The following is a 19579-nucleotide window of genomic DNA, read 5'->3' as shown; positions in this document are numbered from 1 at the left end:
GCTACAATGCTCCAGGAAACACTGTTTTTTCCTGAAAGTGGGGGAGATTTCTTCCAAAAGCAGAGTCTTCCTGTAGCAGGGTTGGGACAGAACAAGCAAGAAGAGCCATAAAGGCTTGAGGGGGACAGTGGAGATGGAGGGGCTGATCAGAAGAGCACATAATACATGTCTGGAAAATTATCTGGGACAACCAGGATGAGAAGGAATTCAGAAATACGTGGCTGATCAGGCTGGAGCTTCAGAATGCTCATACCTGTAAAGAAATTCACAGAACTTCAAAAAGATTGATGGATGCAGACTCCAAAGGAGCAATGCAACATAAAAAGTCTCACCAATATTTTGAGCAATGAGCTTTGAGAAAAATCTCCTTCAGGAATCCAGAATTACCTGGAATTCTGCCTCATTCAGTGTTTGGTTATTTTTGTGGACACAATCCGTATTTCTGTGTTGCTGGTTTGGCTCCTTTATTCAGAGACAGGTTTTTGTTCAACCAACTAGGAATGGTACAGCCTAACTCAAATAAACAGCTAGTCCTATCTAGTCTCCATTTGTGAAAAGCCACTTAATTTTATTTTACTCAGACAAGAAGTATAAATTACATTTCAAGCATAATATCTTCATTACTCTGTCTAGCTAGAACTAAAACTCAGTTCCAAAATGTGGACATGTGTTTTGAACGTGATTTTGAACACTGATTTCAAAAGTTTCCTTTCCAATAACTCTTTGATGGGCTCTTTGATAATGTTGTTCACTGGACATTTGGTCAATCTCCAGGATAATGAATTCCCAACAAATGATTACAGAACTCACACTCAGAGCTGTTGCTTCTTGTAATAATTCACAGAGACTGGAAATAACTTTATTTTCTACAGTTGCAAGTCAAACAGGCCTTGCTGAAAAGCGATTCCAAACTCAACATGCGGGTTCTTTTGCATTTACCAAAATCTGTTGATGCTAGAAATGAGTAAGCTCCCCATTTATTTCCAATTAAAACAAAAAAATGGTATTTTTTAACACTGGTCACGACTCTGCATTTTCTTACCACCACTTAATGCTCATTTATCAACAGAAGATAGAACAAGGCAACCTTACGTTGGGGATTAACTCTTGCCAACCAGCTACACCAAAAACCCTCCTATAAAATAGTTTGTATTAAATTAAATATCTCTAAATTCAATAATTGTCAATGACAACATCCTCAATAAACTGTAATGGTGGTGAATTTTCAGCTCCACTGAAGTCACTGGCAAAATTTACAGAAGTTCATCCTCAGCCTCTATCCCCCTTCTAAAAGAGGGTTAGAGGTATCAGTCCTTAAAAACACTGCACCAGGTTCCTTCTAAAATAACACTAAAGTGAGTCAGATCTCAGCAAACTACAGGTGAACTCAATGTTGGAGTTAATCTCAACGTTGACTTTTTTTAAAATATAAATATATATTAGGGTTGGGTGAGAGTCTGAAGCTCAGTTTGCCGGGGGGCTGCAGTTCCAGTGGAGTCACGAAGCGAAAGCACCATTTCAGAATTCACAGAAAAATGGTCATTTACCTGGAGTGGTCACGCTAAGGACAACTTCAAGCCGTGCTCAATTTTCAGTTTTACACTTATCTATCTCACTTTTCTTTAACTGCAGTCCTTAAAAGCTCCCCAAGAGAAACAGAGCATCAGATCAAAGTGTGATACAAGGCATATCAGGAACAAATACGGGCACAAAAAGATGGAGCTCTCGGGGGGACATTAGGTCTGCTCCCTTGAAATCTAACAGAAACTTCTCCAGGAGCTCAGTGAGGCCATCATTAAATGGTTTGGATAATCTTTTAAGATTTTGCAAGTCCTACAGGAATTTCTCAGTGCCTCTGAACTGCTTTTTTTATCATATAAAAAGGTTTTCTCATTTATTTTTTCTTGCAAGCCATATGGGCATCACCACTTTTCAACACACAGTGTAGGCAGAAAATGTTACACCATTTGACAAGTCATTGAGTGGCAAGAGGATTTTCTCCACAGAAAGGAATTCTTCATAATAATCTTCATGAGTAATAGGTTTAGATAAGACATGGACAAACTGGATGGTACAGAAACTTCTCAGTATCAGGCAACAGACAATCACATACCTGATATGATGCTGAGAGGAATGACCAGTTTTGTTGCAGACTGGCAGTAGATCAATACAATACACTCCAATTAATAAAAAATAAAATTCCTTTTTAAAGTTACTGTCAGTATAAAGCTGTGCTCTATACTGATAATATTACAGTGATCAAACAGATACAGGGGGAAAAAGTTACATCTGCAATGCACTCGATTCTCCAGATTCTTGTGTCTTTTCCATGTAAAAATTAATGATTAATAAAATTGTCTGTTTAAAATTCAGTCAAGGCCATGAATGATAGGAGATGTAACTCTCAGAGAGTAAAATAGAATTTGGTTCCTTTCTGGGGGAAAACCACCCACATCTCCTTCAATAAGAATCTTTGTTCAAAGGTTAACAGGAAACTTCAGGTTGATTTAAGGTAAATGTCAGCTCCTGTTATCCCAGAAGATAAGAAACACAAATGCATTGGTAACATTATCATGTTGTAATACATTACTGAATTATACAACAATGTTATTTCCCCAAATTCCTACAACCTGTATGACTTGATAGGGACACAGACATTCTATATGAGATAATAAAGTGCTTTCATAAAGGATCACAACTTCCTGTGTTTATGACAGAAGTATTTACTAAAATGGTATTAAAGATGTTAACCCGTGAGCTGCTGCACCATAAACAGAACAGTCAGTAAAAACACAGGAATAGGATAATTAAGACTTCCCATACAATTCTGCAGAAAAAAAACTGCAACAAAACCCAGCAGTGGTACCTCATGTCTTCTTTTTTTGTTTAGCATAGTTCTGAAATGTGCACTGAGAGCTACAGGATAAACCTCCCAAGCTCTATTTCACATTAGTGATGTGCATTAAAATACCCACTCTCTTTAGACAAAGGATAAGGCTTATACCAAAAAACATTGAGCCACTTGGCTGCATATCTTTGGTATATTTATAGTGCAACTGATCTGCTTCTTCTCTGAAGGGGAAGTTTTTCCAAAGCACTGCATCCCCTTCCACTGAGAACCTACCATGAACTCCTACACTCACTAGGACCTCAGACACCAACCTACTGCTTTGAACAAATGAAGAATGAGCAGTGAAAATAATTTCTTCCTGTTTTGTTTTCTTTTTTTTAAAACATACTACTGAAATAAAATTAAACCATGCCAGATTCCACATTAGAAAGTAACAGCACGTTTCAATCCTCTTGCAAGGTTTCAGGAGAGTACAAATGCGAGCATAAATTTCATGGCAAATTTTAACGACAGATATCCAAGGTGCTACTTGGGAACACTGGTAATTTAATTCCTGTTAATCTAGATTTAGTCAACTTCTGTCTCTACCAAAAAAAAAAAAAAAAAAAGACACCTGTTTTTCATTTTGCTTACTTAGAATAATTATTAATGCATAGAAAGGCTAGAACTACTTAATTAAAATATATTGCAAGCATGTTTTTCTAAACTTATATTGCTAAAGCCTTGCTGTATTGTAAGATTTATTGGAGTTGGCCTTTATACACAGTACCATGTACTCACATAAGCCTGGATATATACCTGTATTTCAGACTGCTATTTGAGTGGGCACACCAACACACAACTATAGTACACATCATCCAGTGGCAGTGCAATCAAAAGTAGCGCCATTGAAATGCCATTTAACGATTCCTCAACTTCTGAACAGCAACATTCTTTCTGAACAGGTCTGTCCAACCAAACTTGCATATTGCTGAACGTTGGCTTCGTCGCTTGGCCCCTTCCTCCTCTTCTTGTACACGCTGTAAGGCATCACGGTCCTCTTGTGAAGCACCCTCACCCTGCCCAGCTCCTTCAGGCGACCTTCATCCACTGCAAAGGGAGCCAGAGAGCACGAAAATTAGTTATGTGATCTTAATTTATGCCACTAACTTCAGAATGCATAATGAAAACTGCATGGAAGTAAGGAGACTAATCTGCAGATGAAAAGCAGAGCTGAGCTATAGAGCACTCTCCTTGAATCGTGGCTGAAAACAGAACCTGTGTTTGCGGTGTGTGAAAAAATAAACCATGCATCACACACTTCCAGTGGTGATATACAGCATTTCTGAAACGCCCCCACTGCTGTATTTAAACATTCACATTTATTTAATGCTCGCTGGAGCCCACTGCCAGAAGTGAAACCCTACCTGGCAAAGACTTGCCAACAGAACTGACCAGAAGAGACTTGCCATTACTGCAACCCTTGCCAAATCCACCAGCAAACTGGGAAAAGTGGATTAAAACCAGCAACCTCCAGGCTGTTTGCCTTAGGTAAGCATCGGGCAATAAACTGCCTTCCCAGGTCAAACTCTCTGTCCCTCCAGCCCCAATCTTTTTCCCCCCTCATTTATACTGGTTTCTGGGTTTCCCTAGTACACTGAGCTTACATGCCCTTATTTCAAGTCCATCCCAAGCTCTGTGGACTGACAGAGCTGTGCAAGCACTAACTGGGTGGGTTAGTGACACAATTCCTCTTCAAAGGAATTACTCTTCAAAGATACACACACCATAGTGGAATCTTGTCAACCTCATATACAGATCCCTCGTGACTTAATTTATCCAGAGTGTAACACATAAGAACATCACTGAACAAGTTAAAACCTCGTTATTTTTATTAATGCAACTGATGCTCATGCTGCTGAATAATAATAACAACAACAACAACAACAACAACAATGTTATATAGCAGCTCTGTGTCACAAAAACTGACTCTACAGTGCTAGAAAACTCTTCACAGAAAGTCAGAGAATACGCCACACACCTGAGGCCACTTCAGGATGAATTAATAAAATTATTACAAAATACTGGTAAAAGAAACCTTGGACTTCTCAGAGCATCAGGTTTAAAAAGTCAGCAATGGAAGAGTCAACTTAAACACAGAACTTGAAACACGAGTTTGAGAATAGAACCATTTAAACTACAGCAGCAGTGGGGAAGAGATGCTTACTAGGATGATAGTATTTGGGGACACAAACTGTGCAAAGACTCCCTTTTGGGCCTTCTTTATGCTTTCAATTTGTGCTTCTTTACGCTTTAAGACAAAGGAGGCCATGAAATGCTTTTCTTTGCAAGACATTCTGAAGAACCTGCCCTCATTTTCCACAGAAATGGCTTATAAACTGTTTTCTGCTGATTGCCTGAAATTTAGTATGTGAAACTTAATGAAGGCTGCTTTAGCAAGTTTAGAATGACTTCATTACTTTTATCTGTGTTTTGATTCCTAACATGAAAGCACAATGTGTTTCTTAAGATTTAACCAGGAAAACATGGTTTGAAGGAAGAAAATTTGAGTAGTACTTGCTAAGATTGTGCTCTGCACTAATTACTCTTGGCAATTGCTTTAGATAAACACCAAGTCAAAAAACACTTTATGGCTTTCTCTCCTGCTTTGAAATCCATTAGGTTTTTGATGTGTGGCCAACACCTTCCTGATATCCCAACAGGTTGGTTTTACTACCAGCCCTTCTGCCTCTTCTGTTACATCCCCCTCCTTCCTGAAAGTTCACCAAGGAAAAATTTGCAAGTTTATCTTCTGTGGGTGACACAAGTGTAAAGTTATTTTAACTCCTTAAATTGGAAAGTCTATATTTACTGCACCTCTAGGCTGACTGTAAGTTTGTGTCCTGAGATGGATTTAGGCCAAGCCCAGCCTTTCACAGCTTCATGCCAAAAGCACTTTCAAAGCCGTTCACTGCTCCCTGTTTGATACTCATTGATCTCAAATGGTCCCAAAGCCTGATGCTCTGGATGAGTTCATCTTTTGGCTTGCAGTGCTCCTGGCCCCAGATTTGATTTCTTTGAGTAACTAAAGCTACTGTACCTTCGGTCTCACTGCAGCCTTCCTGGCTCAGCTGCACTCTGGTCTTGCTGCTCAGCATTTACACCCTCTACTCCACGTTTACTCATCACCTCCTTGCAACCACTCTGGCTCCAGCTCTACAGCCACATGGAACTGCTGGAATGACCAAGCAAGTTTGGTTCTAGGAAATTTAAGCACCACAGCCAAGTGCTCTCTGGGGAGAAGTGGGGCTTGCCAAACCCTGCTGTAGATCAGCCCTTTCTTGGACAGGTTTACAACACAACCCTCAGGCAGGAGAAGGCTCTCCCAGAGCAATCCAGAAAACACCATTATCTTGAAAAAAAACCACTGTAATATACTTCACACATGTTTTAAGCTGAACACAGTAAGTTCTGTCCATAAACTACATATAGAGAGACTTGGTGATGAGTTTATCATCAGGAAAAGTTTAAAGGAAGACATGCTTGGTCTTACAAATTTATGTTTGACTGACTGTATTTGTATTGGTTCTACACATTAAAGTTCATTCCAGATCCTTGAAAGGCAGCAAAATAACAGTCCAAATGTCTACAATGATTACCTGTTCTTCCATTGACTCCCCCTAAATAAGAGATTTAATAATAAAAATAACCTTCTGCAAAAGTACTTAAATAGATATAATTTAAACTCCATCTGAAAAAGAAACCTTTTACTGAGATGCTAAGTATGAGTAAAATAATCTCAGGTACATAATTAAGCTTTTAGAGAAGGCAAATAGGAACTTGTGTCACCATCATAACAAATCTCTAAGTCAAGATTCAGCCACCTTTCAGTTGCTGTCACTCTGGGAGCAACACCTTAGGAATTCAGGAGAGTATTCCCTTTATACACTATTTAAACATAAGCAGAATAAATTTAATGTAATTGAATGGAAAATAAGAGCAGATTGAGCTCTGGCACAGTTCAATAAAGAAATTACTCTCCCAATAAGAAAAATTAAATATCTGCTCCTGTTGAGTGGCACATAATAAAATTTGCTTTATATTTAAGAAGATGCCAACTGAATTCTAACAGGCCTTCCCTGTGTGGCTGATGCTGGGATACAGGAGCAATCCCAATTCAAATGCTTAATTAAATAAAATTTCTTTTTGAAAAGAGGAAAAAACATCTCTATCAGTAAGTATTATTTCCAAGCTTTACTAAAGAAATTTTAATTAGTGACTTCAATTTCTGGGAAGACACTGTCATCAGATAGTGTAACAACATGTTAGGGCAACTTTAATCATTACTGTAATTACTGAATGCAGTACTGTTACCACTAAAAAGGTTTTTTTAAATAGCCTGTTTTTTCCTTCTCCCTCTTTTTCATTTTTAACCTTCTGAGTTGTTGCTTTATTGTATTCTACACAAGAGATGCTGCCACTTGGTACATAAAACATACAAGGTTTTATCCCTTTAATTCAGTTCTATCTATCAATAGCCTGGATGGTAGATACACAAAATGCAGAGAAATCAATCCTGCAGATTGAAAATATCTGTAATTTTAGGAAACTGGGCAACTGCAGCTGCCAACTGTCTTTACAGAAATATTATCCTGTAAGTCTCAGAGCTAAAAATACAGGTGAATTCTTGTTGAATAAATTACCTGTCACTTCTTTCTCTTCTCCCCTATACTCCTAAAGCAGCAAATTATTTATATTGCAGTCATCTACTGAAACTGGAATATAGGAGAGATTTCACATATAATTCAACCTTGCAACTGTGACCCAATAAAGACCTCAGAGAGGTGTTAGAATTTTTTGTTCCCAGCCCCATATACCACTGTTCCATGGAATTCACACATGGAGGATTACCTTCCTGAAAAAACAAAGCAGAGCAGATATGTTGCTAAGTACCAGCAAAAAAACAGAGTAAAAATCAGCAGCGAACCAAAGTCCCTTTATGCAAGGGGTTGTCTCGGCAGACACTGAGTTCTTGACCCAGCTCACACATCACCTTCATCACCTTCATCAAAAGCACAGGCAGCACCACTGAGCAACACACTCAAAGTACCAGCAGTGGGTCTTCAAAGGCAGCCCCAGCCTGCAATCAGCCCCAAAAATGCTTTTACACCCAAGGGACGAGGAGGAATGTGAGGAGCAGGAAGCCTGACATGCTCCTGGACAATCCAGTTCTTATTTCTTTGCACAACCCAAATCAACTTCCTCCTAAAACTACAAGCTCCCTCCTGCAACCAAAACATGCTGATACGCATTCCTGCTGAAATGCCAGTGTGAAATAAGGAGGAATGATTTCACCTTTTTTATTCACTGTTTGGCAGTGCTCTTTTCTAGAGAAATTCAGAATTTCACGTTCGGAATCCTCGCAGCCAGGAATCGATCAGCATTTTTTCTAATGTTATTTTGAGAAGCTGATCTCCAAAGGATTTTATTGTTCAAAAGTGCATTAATCTGTATTATTACTACCTAGCATAAGCTGAGGTGAAAAGCAGCTGCAGGTCAGGGAGCCGGGGAAGGACGGGCAAAGCCGGACAACCGAGACTCGGAGAGCGGAGCTGCAGCTCGGCCCAGGCTGGGAGCCAACACCACGCTGCAAAAACAGGATGGTTCAGAGGGTTTTGCAGCAAACTATTGCTAAACCAGCTCTTTGGTGGTGGCTGAGTTGGGCCAAGCTGGTTTTGATCAGCAGTGATGTGGAAAGGCAGCCACAGTGTTCTCTGCCCCTCTGTAGAGCCAGGTGTTACATGCTGAGCCAATGGCACCTATTCCCTCATCCCCCTTGGATATCTTCCTTACAAATATGATGTTTTTTCATTTGTCAGGGGTATTACTTAAAAATACAAGCAAGCTAACATTTTTTAAAGTCCTTTTTTCCATTTACAGGAAAACAAGTGAAGAAATAATTATAAACAAGCGACAAATTTATTGACATTCTTATTTTTTAAATAGGAAAAAGGACAACTGCCAAATTCCAAAACACCCCACATTAGTCACAGGACAATATTTCTTACATTTTCTGCACAGAATGGATTCAGAATTAGTAAGAAGCCTTACTGAAGTCTGGTATTTCTAATTCAAAAAAGAAATGTGGCACTCCCACTAAACTCTGAAATGATGCTGTTTCTGATCATAAGTTGCAGTTTCCTTAAATGCTCCTTCAACTCCTAGAATAGTGAAAGTATTTGGCCATGGTCACTTTGTCTTTCAGCATCCACGCTACACAGAGAACTTGGATATTTTTTCCCCCCCTTAGCAGGATGAAACAGGGAAAGAAGGAAAGGAAAAGGCACTGAACCAGCCCTAATTCAAAAATTCAAATATTTAAAACTGTGCCATTGACTGAAACCTGTGATTCACTCTGAAAGCAGACTTCAAAAGAAACTCCCATGTAAATAACTCACTTTATAAATTAGTTTTCATTTTACTTAAAAATGGAATCTCTGAAAAAATTATTTTTACCTCTAAGCATAAAACCCACAGAACAAGAAGCACAAAAATAAACACTTGATAACTGTATTTTTCAGACTGACAGCCCGAAGGGTGTGCTGGGTTTTTGGTTTTGTTTCAAGTTGTTCTTGGTTTTTAATTGTCAATTTTGAAGCACTTGGGACCTACATGATTTTTAAAGATTAACAGAATGTTCACATTGTATAAATGAAAAAAAAAGTTTAAAATTCAATTTACAGGAAGTTTAAAAGTTTCATGATAGCCAAGCTTTCAAACTAGGTGTAAAAATGATCAAAAGAAGCACCATCCCTTGCTGGTTATGCTACAGTGATGTTAATTTATTTGAGAAACACGACAGCCTTGTCCAACTTTTTTTAAGAAAAGCTACATCTGGTTTACATGACCTTGTCACAGTTAATGATCAATGATTTTAAAACAAAGAAACTGTAAAAGGAAGAAACAAATTAACTTTTCAAATTTTATAACTGAATTTATAGGAGATATTAATTAATGAAAATAGAAAATTATTCCACTGGAGTCAGAAGCCAAATACGTCTGACCTTTGAATTTAAGCTCATTTCTTACTCAATTTAAAGCATCATTACTTTTTGTTCACCAGCAAAGTATAAGATGTCATCCTCAAAAGCTAAAGAGAAAATAAGCAATACCCAATAATAGTCATATTTATATAAAACAATGGTTGAAATGTGCTTTTTCTCATATTTCTTCTTCCACACTGGACTCGTACATTAAGGAATATTAAAGACCTCTATGCCTTGGGGTATAAAAATACTAACTCAAACCAAAGTAAGAGTACAGTTAAAATGAAGCATAAACAACGACGCACAAAAATTCAATGAAAAGAATTCTTAATTAAAACCAGAAAGCACAAGTCACAAAGGAAGTACAGTAAAATGCTCAGGATATTCTCAATCAGCCAAATCTTTGCAGTTACTCTAACAAGAAAAAAAAAAAGAGGGGAGAGCTTTTGAAAGCACTGCTGAAAAAGTGAACGTTTGTAAGTGGAAAAATGCACCTTATCAGAACATTATCGATGATCCTTAAAAAAAGAAGACAGATAAATTACAGTTTTACATGTATGACTTATAGGGATCCTTAAAATGGGTAAGGATAGGAGGCTGCAACAAGGGGAAATCCTAGAGACATCTTCCAAACAAAACTTTTGGGCTTGGTGCCTGAAATCATACAACTGCTTTATGATTTGCAATTCAATCCCGAGAAGGGAGCAGCCTAATCACCCCCCAGAACACACTGAGAGCCCTCACCCCGCTGGGCCACGAGGAAACAATCACTCATTGTGTTGTGACTCTTATTATTCCAGTAGTAAACATGAATAGGGGCCAATGGAAAACATTTCCTGTGAATACAGCAATTCAGAGCAGCTCTTGGTTTCAGCTGCAAGCAAAAGCTTCTGGTTTACCTGCAAACAAGTCTTTGACTAAGCTGCCCAACACTAAAATCCAACTGTGTCCCGCTGATCTGGACACATTGGAAAGAATGTGTCCACAAAACACAACCCAAGAACTGCACTTAAAACAATATTTATATAAAATTCCCAGTTTATTTAGGAGGAGCTCTAATATAATACAATTATTCCATATCTCGATTTGTTATCCTGAAAAAAGGTGCCTGAAAAATAGCTACTGAAGGGCAAGATTTAAAGCATAGATCACAGAATGTTTAGGTTGGAAGAGCCCTCTAAGATCATCAAGTCCAACCATTAACCCAGCACTGCCAAGGCCACCACTAACCCATGTCCCCAAGTGCCACATCCACACAGCTTTTAAATCCCTCTGGGATGGGGACTCTACCACTGCCCTGGGCAGCTGTGCCAGGGCTGGACAACCCTTTCAGTGAAGAAATTTCTCCCAATATCCAACCTAAACCTCCCCTGGCACAACTTGAGGCCACTTCCTCTTGTCCTATCAAGGACCAGTATGATATTTCTCCAAGAGCTTGCTTTTTAGGGATGCAGTATAAAAATCCTCCTAGTACTACCTGGGAAAATGTTAGTTAAATGAGACTGAACAGCTTCCCATCTGAAAACAGTATCCAGTGCCTCCAAAGTCATGACACTAAGAAAGAAAAAAAAAAAAAGGAGCATAATCCAGTCGATGGCAAAATGACAAAGATAACTACTTCACTTTTAGATGCTCTTCCAGAGGACAAAATGAACTAGTCACTTCCTTTGAAGTTGTATCTCTAACACAATTCTTGATGACTTCAGATAGGAGAAATGAGAATGTGAACTGCCAATGAAGAATATTAACTGCATACCCACACACTTTGGTGGCTTTTTTTTTTTCAGTTCTGTCTTTCCTGTTTTAACTCTATTTTTTGGTTATCTAATCAACTGTCAGCTATGCCTTCAGTTTAAATGCACCCTGCAGACAAGGGCCAGAGGCAGAACCACAGCAGGCACAATGTTTTCAGTGCAAGAGTGCTGGGAGATGCTATTCCAGGGCATGTTCTCCCTAAACCAGGTGTCCTGACTCAGCAGCCTGCACGAGGTAGTTCTGCAGATCAGAACTAGCTAAGTCCAAGTTTTACCAGCTCATTCATGACCAAACTGATTTCTGATGGATTCTGCAGGTTTTTCTAATCCAACAGGCACTTGGAACCAGCACGTGAAAGCAACTCGAAGTCACTTGCAGCAGGGAATGAAAACTGCACATGTGTCTTTACAGAGACTTTAGCAAGCTACTTGTCATCAAGAACATAATCCAAAGTGGCTCAGTTAATGGTAGGAGAGACACATTAAACATGCTATAAAATCTGTGAATTAAAGGTTGAGAATACTAATGCATCTTAAATAGAAAAGATTAGGGATGGTGATGATGGTGGGGATGACAGGACAAGGGGGAATGGCTTTAAAGGGAAGGAGAGTTGAATTTAGATTAGATGTTAAGGATAAATTCTTCCCTGTGAGGGTGGTGAGGCCCTGCCCAGAGAAGCTGTGGCTGCTGTATCCCTGGAAATGTTCAAGGCCACGTTGGACAGGGCTTGGAGCAACCTGGGATAGTGGAAGGTGTCCCTGCCCAGAGGGCTGGAACTAGGTGAGCTTTAAGTTTCTTTCCAACCCAAACCATTCTGTGATTCCATGAAAAGACAGCACAAAAAACAAGTTATGCTTTAAGGAGTTACAGCTCCAAAAAAACGAGAAGGAAAAGCTGAAAAAAAAGAGTTAAATACTACTTATTAAAATGCTTGAACTGTTTAGAAGTGAAAATGGTAGAAAGCAGCAAGAGGATCTTTCAAAAAGAAGGGCAAAGCCCTCGTTAAGGCTGATATGCGGGGAGGAAAAAAACCAGAGACGAGAGTCAAGCTGAGAATTACAAATGCAAACATTTCCATGAAATAGGAAAAACTGAAGCAATTGGCAGTAGCTTATCAGCTAAATAAATCAGATTTACAGCAATCAATTTACTGGCTAAATTAATTAAAACATGGAATCAATTATGCTCCACGTGAAAAGCTGGGATGATGTCACCAGGGCAGAGAGTGAACATGTTTGGAGGTACCGTGGATTGTTCCAGAAGGTCTGACCCTGGCAGAGGTGGCTGAGCCAGGGCTCAGCACATGCCTGTGGTGTCCCTTCCACAGCTGCTCTGTGCCTGGGCCTAATTACAGCTTTCAACTTTTATCACATTTTGAAACTAATCCCATATGCTGGTTGTCCTCAGCATGGAATAAATCTGCATCATCTCTCTGCTTGTCCCACATTATTTGATTTTTAATTTCTGCCCTTGTGCTTCTAAAGCCTTCTGTGTGTCGAAAATGGTTCCTACAGGATTTGGCAGTCCTTGCCCTTCCCCACATTCCCCTGAATCTTAAGCAACTCATAAGTTCATTTCTGGTCTAGCTGAGCATAAAGCCACCTAAGATTCATCTCTTCAATGTGACGAGAAGTAAAGCATGCCTGGATATCTTTCTTTTTCAAGCAAAGTCCTCAAAAAAATTTAATTTCAAAATACTTCTGCTCGTTACACAATCTCTATGATGGTAATTTCAGACTAAAACATATTTTTGAGGATTTTGCAGTCCAAGCCAAAGATTTCATGAACCACAGTGGAAGTAAGACAGTGGTGCTGCTTGAGGGGCACTGGTTTACTCTGCCACAACCATGTCAGGAGCAAATATATTCAGAATATCAATACATACAAACTTTAAAATCTCAAATATTTATTAAAGTTTGCAATTTCTAACCCACACAACAATTCATGCCCTGCCAGTTGCTAAGGACCCACAAATTAAGTGACTAACACTGCCTTTTTGTTATAGAAGCACTGCAATATTTCAGCATATTTTTGCATATAAGGCTAAGACCCCATGCCAGTCACTGCATTGTAATACAAACACACTAAAAAGTGAGGGAAAAATCTGCCTGGCTACACCTTATTGGCATTATCTTCATTGTTTAAACATTTGTATGCTCGAGGATCACACTGGATTTAGAAATATGCATTCTGACGGCTCTAAGTGTTCATAAACTTAATTAGAAACAGATATAAACTTGTAAGATGTGTCTGTTCTAGAGGTGCTGCTGGAAAGAATTGATATGTCTGTCTTTTTCTTGGTTATAGCATTCAAATTTATTACCCATAGCTCTGATAATAGTGGAAAGCTAGTTCTTCAGGAGAATTTAGTTCGTGGTCTATCAGAGTTTATTTAAACTCTTTCCCAACTCTCCAAAGTACACAACACTATCTTAAAAAATATTATAAACAGCAGTTGTTCTAGAGAAAACCAGCAATTTCTCCCAAATCAGATGATTGCACAGTTCTAAACAATTGGTTTAATGTTTTCCATCTGGGATGGTTTTGTGACCACATTTTCATCGTCTCAAGAACCTCAGTGCATTTACCCTTGTAAACATTAATCTGCATCACACTACCCTTATAAACATTAACATATACTGGCTTTTGCATTAATCCCTCTGCCTGGATCCAAAGATGCAACACTACACGGACTTTGCCAGGGATCTGAACTATCAGACGTGACCAAATGGCAACCACAGTTCACTTTCAGGATACAAATATGTGATCGTGGCTTCTCTGTTGAGAGAGGGAGGAGGGATAAGACCAGTATCATGCTAATACACTATATTTTTAAATACACTGTAAAATTAAACAGCCTCTGCTCTTGATGGGGGGAAAAAAAAGTCAAAATACTCGTGTTCACACACACAATAAATGTAAAACACGTCTGAAATACTTTTAATAGCAGTATCTAAATTGTACATAAAATTAAATGTTTTGAGAAACACAGCACTAGAAATGATAGCTATCAAAATAGTTGCGACAGGTTATTTTTCTACTGAAACCAATATGCACAAACCCATATATTTAAAATAAACAGTTTTGTATTACAAGCCTGCAGATTTCCGGGTAAGGATTTTAAGTTTTATTTACTAGAACTAATAACCCTCAGTTTCTTGCAAGAAGCATTAAGATGCATTATTAGCAACTACTAATAAGAGGATTCAGTTGTTGCTAAATACTGGGAATGTTGTTTGCCTTTCACTACTCTAGCTCACTATGAGCAGCAGAATAGACATAGATATATTTCTGAAGAAAAAGAGGTTTTTTCAGCTTGTATTCTCATAAATTTTAAAAAACTGGTAAAATCTTGCAACAAAAATTACAGGATTACTACAGAAAAAGACTGAAAATCTTAAATAATTTTCTTTAGTTTGGTAACTCAAACCCAGTGATCTGCTATCAACTCTGTCCATAAAGGATTACATTGAATGGAGTTTTTTACAGAGTGATTCTTGTGAGCCTGAAGTGAGGATTTTCTGACCTCTACACAGCTTTGTGTCGTGTCCCAGAACTCCAGCACCGACTGGGATTCATACTCCTGGGAATGAGAGTTCAGGCACTGATTTTAGTGTTCTTTTCCTTTTAGGTTTTGTTTTTCTCCAATGGTTAAGACTTGTATGTGAACAAGAGGCAATTTTAAAGGCTTTTTAGATTTCAGCATCTGCCCTTTGTGCAGACACAGCCTGCCCAGTTCCTGGGTGGCTGGGCAGGCCGACCACTGGAAAGCACAGAAAAGACAAATCATCTTCTCTTGATTCCAATGCCTACCATAATTTTGGCTCAGATCAGCTGGGAACTGGTCAACTCAAGCCTAAACTCTCCTAAGGACTTCCACTCTGCTGGAAGAAGCAAGGTCTTTATTGCCACATGGAAGTGGCAGATGCAAAGTCTGGTCTGCAGCAAGAGCAAGGGGTGGAAGGAAGGTGGTTGCTGAATCCTTTGGCATTGTCATCTCTTTAGGTTTCCACATCCAGTTTCTTTCTACATAGTGTATCCAAATAACAGCCTCTCTTATTCAGCTCTACAAATAACTACCTAGATGTTCAAATTTGAATCCTATCGTTACTTATTTCAACAGTTTGTTCTTGCCAAGTCCTTCTTCGCACTGTTCTACTCACATGAACTACTGTAAAATTTTCTTCCCCGTCTTTCCATGCACGTCTCTGCCAGCTACCTGTACCCTGATCACATCAGAGAACATCACTTCTAAGGCTTCCCACTCTCTGTTTCCCTCCCTCTTCATTCCTAGCACCTGCAGGCAGCAATGTAAGTTCTACTTCAGACTGTGGGATCTGAGATCCCAGACAAGTTTATCTGTTTTGTGTCTCCCCATATTCTTCATTTCTCCTACAGCTCTCACACTACAAAAGATTTCTCCATAAACTCTGAAAGACAACTGAAGTACTTCCTTACAGACCTCCTTGAAACTCTCCTTCACTGTGATGTTTACAAAAAGTTCAGTTTAGTCTATTAATAGACTATAATTTAGTCTACTACTACAATTCACCAGGCAACCCAGAAGTGCTTCTCTGTTTCTTTATCCCATCCTTTTGCCTCCATCATGGTTTCTGTTAACCACACTCTCTGGAGCAAAGATTGTCTTGTCTCTAAGAACACACAAACCAAAGACAGAGGAGCCTATGTTATGGCGTTGTTATGTGTAATTTTTCAACGCTGGAGAAAATACTTTCATTTTAATTAATGTATTCCATTCGATTCCGTTTTGATTTCAGTCTATTATTAGATAGAAAGGAAGTTGAGCAGATGTGTATTAGCTTACCCAATTTATCAACTTCAGCAGACAAATCAGTCAAGGCAGAAAAAGCCTTGAAGTCCTTTTGATCTGCAGCACTCACAGCCCTGCTCACACAGCTTCTGCAGATGCAGGAGGGTGGGAAGCAGCTTCCACTGCTGACATTGCTGTGGATCATTCCTAGAAATTCACCTCAAGCTTCTTCACTTGGGTAACAGTCCCGTGTTCACCCTGGCTGGCACTATGTCTACCCCACATTGTATGACACAGTCACATAACTATGAAGGCTTTGAAGCACTTTTAGATTGGGACTGTATTTGTCCTCATCTGAAGATGCTTTTTAATAGTCTTGACAGTCCAGCGCTGATGGGAAGAGAGATTTGGAGTTTCCCACTAATTTAACTACCATCCCAAAAATAGATTTTAATAAAGATTTTACTTCATGAAGACATTTTTCACAGGCTTCTCTCAGGAGCAACCAACTGAAAATCTCCACAGATGTTAGAAAGCGAAAAGACACGTCACTGGGTTAATCTCAGGAAAATGAGAAGTGCAAGGATAAAATTATTGCCAGGATACCAAGTAAACTGCTTATAATTCTTTCCATACTGTCTTTGTTTCGTGGGCAAAGCAGTTGGTGAAAGTACCAGTGAAGTAAAACCCTGAGGACCAGTTTTGAGAGGAGGAAGTTACTGAGTATGGCACACAGATCATGCCCAGGAATATTTCAGCAGCTGCTATCATGTGACTGAATTTTGCTCATCAGTTTGATGTCTTGTCAAAGTCCCTGTCAAGTACTTATCCTGCAGAGCAACCTTTTAATTAACTTCTTTTTTCTTCAGCATATCTCCATCTGTACTTACAGCTAATGGCCTGTTAAATGAAGTTCAGCACTATCTCAATTTCCAGAATGCATCAGTATCCAAACCCTCTATTAGTGCCCCATCTCACTAACTACTTATTTATAGTTGTAAGTAAATGACTGATGACTAGTTAATAATAAACATATCAGAATCCTAATAGACCTCTCTCATTTTTAAGATGATGCCAGGTCTTCTGAATTTTTTGAACTGAGCAGACAATAAAAATAAAAAATCTGTTCTAAGGCATGAGTAATTCAGGCAAAACTTGTGATTTATAAAAGTAAAAATACTTGACAAACATGACCTACCATCCATAGCTGTCTGAATGTTGCTATGCACAATGTTTTCAGAGGTAACTGATGTTTTTCAGTGCATGTTAGAAAATGCACACACCAGCAGTTTATTTAAGTATCTAATTCGAGTGTTTGCTGGTACAAAACCTCATTGTTGTCTCTGTATGATTGGTGTGTTTTGAGGTTAAGTAGGGATAGTAAAGTGTTATTAACTGAGACACTTCCTTAGACTTATTTGTCTTCTATAAAGAGTTAAGGACTTTGTTTAGTTTATCTGTCCTCTCTTCTTCATTCTCCAACTGTTGATAAAAAGTATGAGACGCCAGAGAAGAAGGAAATGGCAAACAATACACTCTAAAAAACATTTGAAAATGCTACAGCTTCACGCAACCACACAATGAAAACCAGGAAAAAAATCCTCCATAAATATTAATTAATATTTTCTCGTGCTTTAGAAGAGAAAAGGCTACTTTTTCTGAGGGTCTTTTTCTTTTTTTTCTCCAGAAAAGTAAAAATAAATCTGATTAGAGGAAGGAGTTCTGCAATGTAACGTGCATGAATACTCGAAGATCCTTTTCATATCACAGAGGTTTGAGAGGTCAGAGCACGTAACATTCTCTCCTGAAACTGTAACTGGTAAATTTATGAGTTAAATTTCTTAATTTTTTTTAAAGGGAGGGAAAACACATTCAGAGATTGCTGAAAATTACAAAGAAACTAGTATGAGGTAATGCCTAAGAAATTTTGACATTACAGACAATATCAGAAGGTTACCATTTCCAGCAACTGTTTTATTGCCCCAGACAGCAATGCAAGCTGCACTGTTTCTCCCACTCCTTTACTGGATCTGGTTGTTAATTATCTGGTTATATCAGTTTCTACATCCCATTCCTGATAAATCATGACCTGCTTCACCACACTTCTGGACAGTATGACAGAGAGCTGATTCAACAGGAATGAAGCACACCATCATTCCTGTTGCTCTCTTTAAAATTCACTGTAACTTCATTAAACTCATATTGCTGACTATTGTAGAGAGGAAAGAATTAAGAAGGGAACTGATTTCATTGTTGAGAAATGGCTTCCTTGGAGCAAGCAACTACTTAAACCTCAAATGACTTCAAGCTCACAGCAGGCTCTGTGCACTTCAACATGGAGCTATGTTTTAATTTCCTCAAACCACAGGACACAAGTCACAGCTCCAGTAGTGTCTGGAGTGAGATATTCTGTGCTGATAATGACACAAAGCTTTATATCCCGTGGTTTCCAAACACGTGGTTTGCCACAGGGATTTCACACAGTCGAGGAGATGATGCCCCTCTGCTTGCATGGGGTTAACACCTTCAAAGGCAGCAGTTTAGCACTCTCTGCTTTCTGAATACCAAGAGAATCCTGAACACCACTGGCCTCCAAAGCCACTCCCTTCTTCCTCCTGCCTTTGTAATTTCTTTCCAGTTTCTTCTCCCCAATCTAAGGATGGTTCTGGTTGACCAAGACATGATCATGTGCTGCTCATTTCAACCTCTTACACACTGAGAGTTTCCCTGGGGGATAAATACTCTTTTCAACGAGCATCCAAACGTGCTCCCCAGACTGTTTCCCACCACATCACATGGCTGCATCCACAATCCCTAAAGAACATTCTCTATTTGCACAGAACCCTTCAGGTAATTCTGCTACTAAAACTTTAAATCATAATCTACAGCTAGAAATCTATTTGAACTTTGCTATTGTAGTTCTTCTAATTATTATCAGTGTTCCAGTTGAGCAACCATGTAACAAGCACAGGATGTGCAAGGAACTCAACAGCACTTCCAGAACTTCACAGTCCTGATTAAGCAGGCTATTCAAATTCCTTTGATTTATCTACATCCTACCCTTCCAGGATTTAACAGTTAACTGTCTAGGGAAGGAAAATCCTACTAAACTAGAATAAAAAGTAAAAAGATCAAAAAGAAAAAAAAAAGAAAGAGAGTAAAAGAAAAAAAGTAAAA

The 19579-nt window shown here is 38.8% G+C and overlaps 1 protein-coding gene across 5 annotated transcripts in view; it reads right to left on the bottom strand.

Annotated features, from left to right (window-relative positions):
* Positions 1–825: 825 nt before the first annotated feature.
* ATE1 (arginyltransferase 1) overlaps positions 826–19579 on the bottom strand; it is a 74654-nt gene continuing 55900 nt past the window's right edge. For all 5 annotated transcript variants that reach the window (XM_027655220.1, XM_027655221.1, XM_027655218.1 and 2 more), the window contains exon 12: positions 826–3940. In XM_027655220.1, coding sequence (XP_027511021.1) covers positions 3762–3940 — 179 coding nt within the window. In that variant the 3' untranslated portion in view covers positions 826–3761. The remainder of the gene's footprint in view (positions 3941–19579) is intronic.

This window comes from Corapipo altera, unplaced genomic scaffold, assembly GCF_003945725.1.
Source record: "Corapipo altera isolate COAL_440 unplaced genomic scaffold, ASM394572v1 180, whole genome shotgun sequence".
Classification (NCBI taxonomy): Eukaryota; Metazoa; Chordata; class Aves; order Passeriformes; family Pipridae; genus Corapipo; species Corapipo altera.
This window is presented reverse-complemented; position numbering and strand designations above follow the sequence as displayed.